General features: G+C 39.3%; 1 protein-coding gene across 1 annotated transcript in view; it reads left to right on the top strand.

Moving 5' to 3' along the window:
• RUNX1T1 (runt-related transcription factor 1; translocated to, 1 (cyclin D-related)) overlaps nt 1-14,428 on the top strand; it is a 190,902-nt gene that overhangs the window by 106,398 nt on the left and 70,076 nt on the right. Inside the window, 2 exon segments of the mRNA XM_006884595.1 lie at nt 10,372-10,509; nt 13,123-13,364. Coding sequence (XP_006884657.1) covers nt 10,372-10,509; nt 13,123-13,364 — 380 coding nt within the window.

Below are 14,428 nucleotides of genomic sequence, written 5' to 3' on the forward strand. Positions count from 1 at the left end.
AAACCCTCCCTCCAGCTGCTCAATGGGAGAAAGATGGGCAATACCCTGTGCACTTTACTGCTTCTGAAAACCCACTGGAGGCTCAGCTCTGGGTCAGTTCAGACGCGACAGAACTTAGCAACAACAGTTTATGTCTTGAGGTGGCTCAGTGGTAAGGAGTCGTGCTTCCAGCCCATAGGTATTCAGTTTGAATCCACCACTTTCTCCTCAGGAGACATACGGAAAGTCTCCTCCCATGATTTTACTGCCTCTGAAAATATGGTGGACAGTTAAATATGAGACAGTATACAACAACAGTATTGATGTCTGGAGATCTCTAGCCAGATAACCATTTGTAGATCTGGCAAAAACCTTTAATATCCCTGAGGAATTCTCCCCTTAATCACATAAGGTTGATTATATCTTTATAGATCCATTTGTAATGCTGCTTTATTAATATTACAACTCTCACATTCAAAATTAGAGGTTAGAATTTATAACATATAGACAGTTATATTGAAGATCGTGGCCATGTTGAAACATGGTGTTTTGTTTTGTTTGGGTTGTTTGTTTGTTTTTGTAATCTCACAGAGCTAGATGAGGAGGAGGGAGGGGGGAGAAAAAAAAATTTACCAGAAATAGTTAAGGAACAAGGAGGATTATCAGGAACTGTGGATAATGTCTTTGTAGAAGCAAGGAGATTTGAACTTTGTCTTGAAAATGAAATCAAAGTTTGGATTAGAGGAACATTTTTAGGCAGAGAAAATTGCAAGGTTTTGTAGCATGAAACAATTGAACATATCCTGCAAATTATGACCCTTTGGGCCAGATCCTTAGGGAGGAGCACGTGAGGGTTCTGTATTGTAAAGTGGTAGTGGTGGGGGGGATTTCAGTGATAAAGGGGTTTGTATCTGATATAAGTTAGGATTCTGTGGCTTAAACAAAGAGAAGCTTTTTACCTCACTTTCCAATTTTTGAGGAATGTCTGCTCTAGTCAGGTAACTTAGTTCAAAAGTCATCAAGGATTCAGGTTCTTGCTGTATAATAATCCTCACTGAGCATCTCTTTCCTCCCCGCTGCCCTCCTTTGACCTATTTAGTTCACCTCTGACACCACTTAATCCCTGCCCTCCACTTTTAATTATGTTTTGGGTGGAAGTTGACAGAACAGATTCTTTCCCATTCAACATTTCAGACACCTTTCAACTTGTGATACTGACTGCAGTCCTCACAGTATGCTAGCACCCTTCCCATGTCTTCTCTGTGCTCGCATTTGACCTGTCTTATCATGCTTGCCACCTTATCTCTACTCTTGGGCAAATGCCACCCTTTTGATCTTGTATGTTGCTTCTTCTAAGGGGTCTGTATGCACTAGTGTTCTTATTCACATTCCAGACTTCCTCTGTATTGTTTGACTGAAAATTAAGGCAGAGAAGTGAAGGGTTTTTAAGGACAGTTGTCTTGGGAGTGGGGATGTGGAGAAGGAGGTTCCTTCAGTTTCTATCAGACCAGTAAGCTTGACTTTTTTATTGTTTTGAGTTTTGTTCCACACTGCTTTGCCATTCCACCCAGGACATTCTACTGGGATCCCTTTCAGAGCAGGTGCCAGTGGTAACTATTTTGTTCTTGTGGTCTCAAGGTCATGGAAGCTGGAGTTAATATGATGTATTAGCACTCTGGACTAAGTATGCCCATGAACCTTTGGTTTTTTAACTCTGTGAGGAGGAATGTGGAGAGAGACTCATCAATAACTTGCATTATGCAGGCGACACAACCTTGCTTGCTGCAAGTGAGGAGGACTTGAAGCACTTGTTTCATAAGAATGAGGGATGCAGCCATCAATATGGATTGCATCTCATTGTAAAAGAAATAAAGATTCTTACCGTTGGACCAATAGGCAAGGTCATAATGGATGGAGAAAAGATTGAAACTGTCAACAACTTCATCTTACTTAGATCCACAGTTAACACCCTTAGTATCAGCAGTAAGGAAATCAGGAGACATACTTCACTGAGAAAATCTGCTGTTAGAGATCTCTCCAAGTTATTGAGGAGTAATGATGTCATTTTGAGGACTAAAGTGCATCTGATTCAGGCCATGCATCTGATTCAGGCCATGGTCTTTCCAAACTATGCATCTGAGAGCTGAACAGTGAATAAGGATGACAGAAGAGTAACAGATGCCTTTGAGCTGTGATGTTGGAGAAGAAAGCTGAACATCCTGTGGACGGCCAAAAGAACAAACAAATATGTTTTGGAGATGGTGCAGCCAGAGGGTTCTTTGGAGGCAAGGATGATGCGGCTTTGTTTCACATACTTGGGGCTTGTTACTAGGAAGGGCATTCCTTGGAGAGGGTCATGATGTTCGGAAAGGTAGAGAAGCTCAGCAAAGGCGAGGAAGACCGTCAGCCAGGTGGATTGAGATGGTGACTGCCACCATGGGGTCTAATGTGTCAGGAAGTGTGAAGATGGCCCAGAAATAGGACGGGATTCAGAACTGTTGTTATAGGGTCGCTATGGGTGGTACTCGACTCAATGATACCACCACCACAGATCAATCATATGAGGTAAGTGGTCCCCTTTTAAGTGAACTAGAAGGAGCTCTGGTAGCATAATAAATACGTTGGATGTGCTACAAACCAAAAGGTCTGTGGTTTGAATCTACTGGTTTCCTTCTGGAAGGAAGATGGGTAGTCTCTTTCTGTAAAGATTTACAGTCTTAGAAATGCAGTGGAAGCTCACTCCAAGTGGGAATTGATTTGATGGTCAGAGTTTACTTTGGGCTTTAAATTTATGTGTGTGTGGTGTGGAGGGGCAGGAGTAGGAAACAGAGCTTCAGATTTTCATCTAATACATAGTTTTGGAACCACTGAGGCTGAATAAATGCCAGAAGCAATTGTCCTGAGGTGATCTTTAAATGTTGAAACAAAAGTATGCCAGAAAGTCATGTTTATACAAAGCAGTAGTTTAGTTTAAATAGTGAAGAATGTCTGCCTTGAGTATTGTGCTCTTTTATTTTTTGTTTTCTTCCATTGTGCTCTTTTAAAGAAGTGCCTGCAGTAAAACTCGCTCTTTGAACTAGTTTAGCCAGGGATGTGAAGTGACACCAGAACAGACTTCCTTTTTTGCTGTTGTGTTTGTTTATTTGTTTGTTTTTCTCTCAAATTCAGAGACCTTTTAAAATTTAGTTTTGTAGGTGTTTTTCTCTCCATTCACATTGTTTTATACGATAATTTCCATCATTGTTATTATTTACCATTGAGTCACCTGACTCATTGTGACCCTATGTACAACAGCTCTGAACCCTGCTCTGTCCTGTGCCAACTTTATTGTCTCCAACCACACCTACCTCCATTACCCCAGTCACTGAGTCAGTCCATGTCATCGAGGGTCTTCCTCTCCTGTGCTTCCTCTCTATGCTCTCCCAAGCATGATGTCCCTCTCTAAGGACTGGTTCCTCCTTGCAACATGCCCAAAATATATCAGACAGAGCTTCAGAAGCACCCTGGTTTCACCCTCTCTAGGACCAAACAACCTGTTTACTTTGCAGTCCATGGTATATTCAGTACTCTTCTCCAGCACCACAGCTTAAAGGCATCAATTCTCCTTCTATCATCCCTAGTCATTATCTAGCTTTCTGACGCCTAGCACGCAATTGTGAAGACCATGGCCTGGATCAGGTGCACGTTAGTCTCCCGACAGACATCATTGCTGTTCAGTACTCTGGAGATGTACCTGACAGCAGACTTATACAACTAATCACCGTTGATCTATGTCTGCTAGTACCCTGTCTTTTCAGATCCCCACTGGATCTTCCCTAATTCCTTCATCCTCTCCACATCTAATCCTGTGATTTCCCCCCCGCCCCAGTTCCATCTTCAGCCTCCCTGCTCCCTCTCCTTCCTCTTTAGACATTTACAGTCATCTTACTAGGTATCCTTCTGCTTTCACAATAATGATCTTATGCAGTATTTGTCCTTATGTGCCTGAGTTCCATGTTCTTACTACTATCAGTGATGTTGCTATGAATGTAGATGTAAAACTCTCCATTTGGGTGTCAGGTCTCTTTTCCTGAAGCTACAACAATGGAATAGCTGGGTTATACGGAATGTCTATGGTAAACTTTTTGAGGACATGCCAAGCTGCCTTCTAGGGTGGTTGTACCAATTTACAACCCCACCAACAATATAGGAGTGTTCTAATCTCTTCACATCCTATCTAGCATTTATTACATGCTGTCCTGTTACATTTTGCTGCTGCTGTTGAGGTGAGATGATATCTCGTTGTGGTTTGGATATGCATCTCTCTTATTGCCAGTGATTTTGAGACACATGAAGAAATGCTCAAAATCACTGGCAATAAAGAGAGATGCATATCAAAACCACAGTGAGATACCTGAGTAAATCTTAGAAAAGCCAGAACCTGTATAAAGTGAGAACCTGTCAGAGAAGACAAATTTAATTTTTTCCCCCACTAAAACAAGTGATTAAAAAAAAAGTACTAAGACTTCACCCTCTCAAAGGTGGAAGATTCTTGGGATTCAGAAAAACAAGTCAGATTGAGTTCTGGTTCTCACAGGTTTCATTTTTCTTGGGACCAAAATGACAACAGCAACTCAAAAGTTAGATAGGAAACTTAGGGCAGTAGTGATGTTGTGTTAATTAGGAAGGAATAATTCATAAAAAGAAAGTGAGAATAGTTGTACAATTTGAAGATTGTAATCCATTTCACTGAATTGTACAATTATCTTATCAAAAACATTTTAGATCTCCAGTATCTTCCCATATTCTCTCTTTCTATAGAGATAGATATGGATATATATATATATATATTTATTTATAATGTTGGCAGTATGTTTTTGGTTGGGTTTTTTTTTTCTGTGCAATTAGGGTTGATATCTTTAAGCAGGCTGTTATACAGGAAGTGTATTTGTGAAAGCTAGTACTGTAACTGTCCTTATGAAAACCTTGATTGTGTATATGTGCCAAGTGTTTTCCTAAATAAGAATGAAACATTTTGGACAGCAACTTGCTTTCCATTTTCATTAGTTTGGATGTTGGAGTATATAAGTGCACAACCATCATATGGACAATCTGTGGCAAATGGCAGTGTAATGTGTCAGAAGCAAGGGACATTTAGGGTCATCTGTAAGCACATGTGGAATCTATACTAGGTAGTAAAGAACATGTAAAATTGGACAGGTAATGCCAGATGAAGGAAACAACTGCATGCAAAAGGAAGAGACAGAAAGTCCAGGGACTATCACAGTCCCCCTAAAGAATCAAATGAGCCCTGAAGGCATATACAGCACCTAATATGTTGGGCTGCTAAGTGAGAGGTTGAGTTTGAGTACATCATCAGCTATGTGGAAGAAGGCGAGCCATATCCTACTGCTAAGATTTCAGTTTCAGAAACCTGATGGAAAGTCAGTATGGTTTAGACTTTACTGGACTTCAGTGGATTTCGTTTTGGTGTGTGAATGGAGCATAGACTTAAGGGCAAGTCACTGGAAAGGAATCTCAGGTTGAGTCATGGAAAAGCAGGATAATGGAGCCTACACTTGTTGAGCTCTGGTGGCCTAGGGGGCAAGGCGTTCTGCTGCCAACCCCAAGGCAGTCATTTCAAATCCACAAGCTCCTCCGATGGAGAAAGATGAGCAGTCTCCTCCTGTGCAGTTTACAGCCTCAGAAAACCCTCTGGTAACCTCTGAGTCAGTTCATCCGTGAGCACCAGCGTGCTTGTTAGTGCCTTTGTTGAGCCAGGCACCGTGTTGGAGCTCTACAAACATTTTCTCATTTAATCTCCTACCACATGCCCACTGAGGCTTCATATTCCCTTTCTTGGTTGTTTGTTTTATAGAACAAGAACTAAGGTCTCACTTAACCTGGTTCTGAGCGCATTAGGTGGAGTTTCAAGTAAACATTTCTTCACTGCGTAGCTCACCAATTAGGCTAAATATCCTTCCACTAAACCCTTTTATCTTGCTTCAAGTAGTAGCACTTGACTTTTATTTTTCAGGCATCATTAAAGAGTTCTGAGCAGCAGTGGGTATTGCCATGTTATCTGGGATAGGAAGTGATATGTGGAAACTGGTAGAATGCAGAGTGATTATGACCAGGACCATTCTTCTGAGGGCTGACAATTTCCCATTCGAATATTTCACACCCAGACTTTGAGCCACTACCTTAACTCTACTTGCCATCTTTTCTGGTGGGGAAAAAAAAAAACCCTACACACACACACACACACACACAAACCAAACAAAAAAAACCCAAAAAACAATGAATGTTTATACCCAATTTTGTTTCTCCCTAGCTTTTTTCTCGTTTTCTACTCTCCATGAATATTCCCTAGGTATAGACACTTTAAACCTTTTTAATCCATACATTTATTTTTACCTTTCTTAACTAACTCTTCCTCAGTGAACTAAGGAGTTCCTCTTAATGCAAACCATCTATGAGTTATAGATATTTCTTCTATTACTATTTTCCATTGATGAACCTTGATAGAAAAAGATGTACCATTTCCTGATGCTGAACTTCCTCTCTTTTTTATACTTATTGTTTCTATAATGATATGTTAAACAAGAAAAATAGAGAATGCCCATCAATTCTTTTTACTTTAAAAATCCATCTGGAACTACTTAAATGAACTGAAATAAATGCTATGAAAAATGATGCCACACTTTTTCTTTCTCCTTTTAAAAATTAGGGGGAGGGAGAATTAAAAAAGTGACATTGAACTAGATATCAAAATAGTATCTGTCATATATTTATCGATGCCACATTTTCTTCCTTGTACTAGCCATCTTTGAAGCATTATGGATTGCATATGGACCATGTGATTTGGACTGCTAATACATAAGGAAGACTGTATAGTTTAAAAGTGGCTTAAATTGAGATAAGATGTAAAGTCTGTCTTTGTGATTAAACTTAACCTTCTCTTCTCTAGCTGGTCCGATAGAAATAGTTTATCTTTTGGGAGGATAAGGGCAGTTTGTTTTTATTATTTTGTAGTAAATAATATCAGTTCCTTACAGCAACTAAGAATAAACATGGCATACAAGAAAAGTGTCATTTCCATGAACCTTAAAAAATTATATATAAGAAGTATTATAACTTAATGTTGGTTTTATTATTTCTTTTAGTTTGATATGAAGTGAAATGCTTCTGGGGTTATATCATAACTCTTGTGCTATTTGCTATAAAAGTTTCAAGAATATAGATTTCAAAATGTGTCTCCCCCCCTTTTAAATAATCCAAAACAAATGCAACAGGGCTCAACATACTTGAAACACATTTTCTAAATTTATCTTAAATCTCTCTGCTCCAGAGAGTTTTTGTGTGTATGTGGATTAGGCCTGGCCTGTTGAAATAACATCTATCTCCATCCTGGATTGATTGCATTGAACAGTCCAGAATGAGTCACATATGGTCCTACTTTGTCTAAGTTCGTAGGACCTCTGGGTTGAAAGAAACTCCATTTCATCACAATGAAGCTAACCATTGCAGAAATTTGGCTAATGTCAAAATCCTAAAGATATGCATATATACATATATTCCAATTAGAATGTATATATTCCTGAAATAGTGGTGGTTTGCTATGCATTGGCTCAATAGTTATTTTTTCATATTTTATGGATGACAGTTCCACAAATTTAAAAAAAAATAACACCAGATATTCCTCTATATCTCTATTATTATTGTCTTTAAAGTTCTTTGGAATAGGAATCATGTTACAAATGTGAATCAAGACAAGTACCCTAAACCTTTTCAATTGAAGATTACAAATAGTGTTCCCTCTAAATTGGGATGTTGTTGTGTGCTGTAGAATCGGAACCAACCCATAGCTGACCCTTCAGCCAGTTTTCAGAGGCAGTTAATCACGTGGTAGGAGATTACTCCATTCTTCTGGGGAGCAGCTGGTGGCCTTGAACCACAAACCATGTGCCATCTGGATTGCAGCTCAGTTTCTTGCTATTAGGTCACCAGAGCTCCCTCTACATTGGGATTGTTGTTATTGTCAATTACCTAAAATTTGAGCATGACTCATAGTGACGTAATGAATAAAAGGCCTGAAGCCCCTCTATAACTACCAACATTTATCAAAGTTCATAGAGTTTCTGGAGGTATGTTGTTTAGGAAGTGGATGCCACTCCTGCATTGGATTGAGATAGTAATGTAAAATATAACAATCATTTAAACAAAGTTGAAAAAACCTACTTTCTCAACTTCAGAGTTTTTTTCATTTTTTACTGAATGTAGTCTGTTTACAAAATAAGAAAGAAAAACGGGCTAAAGATGTGTTTTGGTTTCCAACCATGAACTATGTAAGTGCAGATGAACAAACTGCAGGGTCATGACTATTTGTAAAGCTTGTGTTTTAGCTGCTGGTGTAAGCAAAACTCTTGAGGATAACTTTCTCTCTCTTTGGTCTCTCTTGTTTTGTTGTTTTCTGTCTTTTCCCTTCTCTTGCTTCATTTCTTACCCACCGTCCCCACCCCCACCCCATTCCTCCTCCTCTTCCTTTCTCTGTCTGTGCAAACACGTGCTTCAAATCTGTGGATCTGGACTGCCTTCTCCAACAGTTCAGAGTGAGTGTTAGCAGAATGAAAACCAGATGGACCAGCAGTTCCCACTGTTATCTCCCAGCAGACTCTGGCAAGCCTCCCTTCAGCCCTCCTTCCTTGGCATGACAGAAATATTTGCCTTTATTTAGGGAGACTTGTATTTGCTGCTCTACCTCTTCCCTCAGCTGCAACAAAAGCGGAAAGCTATTTATTCCCTTGTTGCTGAGGTTGGTTGAGGTGAGTAGAATGTGAGATGAATTTAACTATTGAAGAGGCAGTTTTGAGCTTGCCTAGCTGGTGTGATTATCTAGATAGAAGATTTTACTGACACTGATGGGATGGTATAGCAGCACGAAGACAAGTTCTTTAACAGTAAGATAAATGCAGAAGTGTACTTATATGTCTTTGCCGTCATTATACTCAGAACACTTTATCAATGTACAGGGACATTGTTATTCACCAACAAGCACTAGAGATTTAAGAAAGAGATACATACTGTTAAGTCATCATCATCAACATGCCAAATCCTCTTCTAAAATGATTGCTTTCATTCTTTCATAACACCTTCCTTTGATAATAGTGACATTATTTCAGCTTTGAAATGTTGTATCTTATTGCAGCCTAAATCCTGTAAGATTGGTTTAAAGAAAGGTGAGTTGTGATAGTAGTAATTTGGATTTTTCATAATTGAAATAATTTTAAGGATTTGTCATTATAATATTTTAAGACTCATTTTTTTTTATTCAGCTCTAAACTCACTGGCATGAATTTTCAGAAAGTCCAAGTATAAAATATCTGTTCTTAAGGCGGTAAGAAGCTGCTTAAAGTATTGTAGGGGTACTGTCATGTGTATGTGTATGCATATGTACACGTACAATTTTGTAGAAAATTGGTTCTAGAAAAATAAATCCAAAAAGCTTCTCACTTTTACCACAGGTCTAGTGCTTTGATAACTAGATTGGATTGAGGTGAAAAGTTCACATTTTCAGTGGGAAAACATATTTAGTAGAAAAAAATGCTCAAGTGTAAAATGTTAACTAATACATGATCAGTAGATTCCCCTTTATCTGTCTTGTATTTCATGAAAAACATGAGGAGTATTAGTTCATTGTTTTTTGTTCTCAATTCTTATTCTGCCTGAAATTACTGATTGAAGTATTCATTGGTCTCAAGTTTTAAAAATGATAGTGCTTAAAGGCATCCATTGTAAGAAAATAATAGCTCAATTGCATTGTGTGATACGGTGGTGGTTATGTAGGTTAGATGATTTTTAAAATAGGGTGGGAAAAAAAATGGAAGTGAAGTATGTGGCTGGGAGACAGCCTGCTTCGTGTAACAGGCTGGGAAATAAAGCCCGGAAGAGGGTGCGACAGGTGTTGGGAGAATAGTGACAAAGCTGGCTCACCTGTGCGGCAGAGCTGCAGGTTTTTGTTATTTCTGAGTTGTCATAAGGGGCTTTATTACCATCCTACTTCCTCATCTATTTTCTGCCTCTTGTTAATGTTCGCTTCACTTTCAAGTGAAGTTGCACTGCTGCATATAACACCACCAAGGTGGCATCTGCCCAAGCCAGAAATAACAATAGAGCAGAATATAACCCAGTTACAAATGAGGTCCTGCCATCTGTGCCCCCTTCTTAAGTGGGGGTTGGATGATAAAAGCCTGATTTAAACTTCGATGGATAAGGCATATCTTATTGTTAGAAGATGTTGAATTTTTTTTTGCTCTCTTGCTTTTTAAAAAGATAAATTTGACTTTTTTTTAAAAAACAACACCCCGGCGTGCTTAAGGAGTGAAATCACGTGTTTGTGGTGGCATCCCACAGATCGGACTGAGAAGCACTCCACAATGCCTGACTCACCTGTGGATGTGAAGACACCATCGAGGCTGACGCCGCCCACCATGCCGCCGCCCCCGACCACGCAGGGCGCCCCGAGAACCAGCTCCTTCACACCCACCACATGTAAGCACTCGCTTCTGGTCTTTTGACTTGAGGTTGGAAAGGATAGATGTGCAAGGGACAAGGGAATGCAAAACGAGCATCAAGGCAGGAGTGGAGAAAAACTGGGCTCATTTGTTTGACAGTGAACAAGCCTGGCACTCATAAAGATATCTTAGTTGTATTTGAGTGAATGCTAATATTTGTCTCGTTTTTCATTATTGCTTCTTCTTCTTTTTTTTTTTTTTCATTATTGCTTCTAAATTGCAGTCTACTATTGATCACAGCCAATGAGTCACTCCTTAGGTCTATAACTTGTTACTGCTAGGACTGTTTTGTTGTTTTTCTCTTAATTACGTTTTTTATTTGTATTAAATATATAGGTAGCAAAACATCTGCCATTTCAGCAATCTTCACATAACGCATTTCAGTGATATTAGATATGTCCATCATGTTGTTCAGGCATTACCATTAGCACTATAATTTGTAATTATAATTATCATATCAAATTATAATACTATTATAGTTTAACTTAAAACATGATGTTGTGTACTGTCAAGTCTGAATCATCTCACAGCTGACCTTCCAGCTGGTTTTCAGAGGCAGCGGCAAATCATTGTCCATCGTTCATTTATGGAGCAGCTTGTGGATTTGAACCTTGTGACTTTGTGGATTTGAACCTTGTGACTTTGTGGATTTGAACCTTGTGACTTTGTGGATTTGAACCTTGTGACTTTGGGTTGGCAGCACAGTTCCCTAGCACTAAGTTTTGCGAGCCTCCTGACTTACCTCAGAGCTCTTTATTTTAGTCTGATCATTTTGATATGGAGCATGGAAATACAGTAAACTTATCTTCAGGTTGCTTCTGACCTAACCGTACTTTCTTCTGTTTCAAACAGTCTCACTTACTAAAATCTAACACCTTTAAGTTAAAAAAAGATTACATAGGAAGCAAATACAGGAAGCTTTCTGAAGTAAGTAGCATCTTGTTATCTCGAACTATCAACACTGTGCTCAGTGGAGTACATTGCGTTCTGTGTCTTTTAAGGAAATGACAGAACATTGTGACACAAGAGTCATTTTGGTTTTAGTTTATCCTTGTAAGCTGGAGAAAAATTTGTTGTAATCAATCTCAAAGTCCTGGTTAAAATTGTCATCAAGGATTTGAGAAACTAATAAATGTTATCTGTTGCAGATAATGCTATTTACAGACCATGTATCATAAACTCTGTATGAATGAAAAAATAACAAGTAAAATAGATTTATGGGTCTTTAAATGACTGGGGGTGGGCGGAAATCCTCCCGGGTGTGTTAGGCTGTGTCTCACTGTGATTTAAAAGACCTTTTAAGAGAAGTATAAAGAATAGGCAACTGGCGGCGCCAAGTTGTAACCCTGTTAACTTTGATATTTAGCTGCTTGTCCCCTTGAGCCGTGATGATAGGCATGTGTCTTTTGTGGGACGTCCTCCTTAGCTATCATTTCTTGGCTGGGTACTTCGTTATTATTCTATTTTGAATGTTGTTGTGTCGGAACCGTAAGGCAGGTTTTCAGAGGCTATTAATTGAACAGGAAGAGATTGCCCATCCTTCTACGGAGCAGCTGGTGGATTTGAACTGATTCAATCTGGTGGATTGCAGCACAGCTTCTTACTACTGTTGTTAAGTGTTGTTGAGTCATAGGTGACTCATAAGGACCCTATGAACAAAAGTCCTCAACACTTGTGTGACTTTCATCCTTTCTCTAGGTTTATAGGGTTCTCGGAGGCAAGCTATTATGGAAGTGGATGCCACTCCTGCTTCCAAGCTCAAGATCACTTGAAATAAAACATTTAATAAGAGGCTAAAAGTATCTTCAAACTATTGTTTGATATGGTTTTATCGAAGTTACTTTAAACTTTTGTAGTCTGGCTCTTGTTGATTATTGTACTCATAATAGAATTTTATCTGAAATAAATGGACTGATTCAGTGTTATTCATTGGATTGAGATGTTCTCTTTCAGTATTTTGCAATAGCTCCTTGATAAATACTGTATGATTTTGGCTTCTCATATACTATTTGCATGTTGCCTATAGAAGTGGTTAGGAGAATATGTGGGGAGAAAATAGCCTTCTAATTGGGTGGTAAAAGGTTAAAACTTGAAAGTTCTTTTTCTATAAACACAGCTGTCAGTTGTGTGTACAAAACATTATTAAAAATTTTCAGTGATAAATTTAGTCTCCACCAAATGTACACTTTGTCTAGGGGAGCAGTTTAGAAAGGAATAGTCCTGTTACATTGATAGAAGCCTATGACAAAAGACTGACATCTACATGCTGTTTGTTCTGTGTGTGATGCATTTCAGGTGGTTGGCATATGCGCACATGGGAGCCAGGGCCGTCCCTGTGTTACAGCTGATTCCATTTATTATCAGCTTCTGTACAGCACACTATCATGCATTGTGAAGAGTGGACCCATTTAATTATGGAGAACCTAAGCCTTAGTCATCCTGTGAAATCAAAACATTTTACAAAAAAATTAAACATTTGCACATTAAAAAACATCCACTAGGTTTCAATGGAAATAAACATGTTTGTAATTTCCTTATGTTTGTTCTCTTGAAGTTTATTTTTTCTTTCTTATTTTGTGCCTTTTGACAGTAACCAATGGCACGAGCCATTCACCTACAGCCTTGAATGGCGCCCCCTCGCCGCCCAATGGGTTTAGCAATGGGCCTTCCTCCTCTTCCTCTTCTTCTCTGGCTAATCAACAGCTGCCCCCAGCCTGTGGCGCCAGGCAACTCAGTAAGCTGAAACGGTTCCTTACTACCCTGCAGCAGTTTGGCAATGACATTTCACCAGAGATAGGAGAGAGAGTCCGCACCCTTGTCCTAGGACTGGTGGTAAGCAAACTCAACTGACCTCGTTTGCTGGGTGGGGTAAGCGGGCATCTGTGGGGGAGAAGTTTGGAAGACCCAGAAATACTGGCCCTTTTCTCACAGCTGAGCCTGGTGATACGGTTTCCCCCGTGCTCCCTCCTTTGTTGTAATAGTTTCTACATCTGGAGGTTACTTGCAAAGCTGATTACTTCTATAGCAAACCTGCTTTCAATTCTGGATTCTGTACTGACCACCCCACCATGGTTTCACATATTATTTAACCAGGAAAGATAGTTATCCAAATGTCTTGTTTTCTTGACTGTTTTATATATATATATATATAAAATATATGTATGTACTAAATTCAGTAATTGTACTCTTGCCATGACTGGTGGGTGTCAACAGTTACAAAAATGGTAGATTTTGTCATGCTATTGATTGACTTAATTTAATTGGATGTTTATTTAAACTTGGTTATTTTGAGGGGATTTCTACTTGACATAGAGGAACAAGAATTTATATAATAAATTCCTTGCAGAATTAGTATTCTTAAAGTGATTATCTTTTTAAAACAAGCACTTTGGTTTTGGTAGAATTCTCTCAGTCATTATATTGAGAACCAAGCCCCTTGCTGTCATGTCAATTGCAATACACGGAGACCTTCTAGGACAGAGTGCAGTTGATCCACAGAGTTTCCACGGCTATAAATCTTCATGGAAGGAGACGGCCGCAGGCCACACCTCGTTCTTCTAGAGCAGCTGGAAAGTGTGAACCACGGTCACTTTAGTTGGCAACCAGGCACTTAACTACCCTGAGGGCTCCAGCTTTGAGAACAGATAGGCTAATTTTTCACTTTTTGTACTGTTGCTGTTTTTGTCCTGTACCATTGATTTGGAATTGACTCATAATAGACTTGCCAGCAGGTTTTCAGAGGCAGTAAACTGTAAGGGAGGAGATTACCCACCTTTCTCCTACTGAGCAACTGGGGGAGGTCGGACTGCATGCCTTTAAGTTGGCAGTGCTGCTCCTTACCACTAAGCCACCAGAGCCCCCTAAAAAGCTTATCACACTAGACATTAGAACATGGG

This window comes from Elephantulus edwardii, unplaced genomic scaffold, assembly GCF_000299155.1.
Source record: "Elephantulus edwardii isolate Elephantulus edwardi_28Jun2011 unplaced genomic scaffold, EleEdw1.0 scaffold00036, whole genome shotgun sequence".
NCBI lineage: Eukaryota > Metazoa > Chordata > Mammalia > Macroscelidea > Macroscelididae > Elephantulus > Elephantulus edwardii.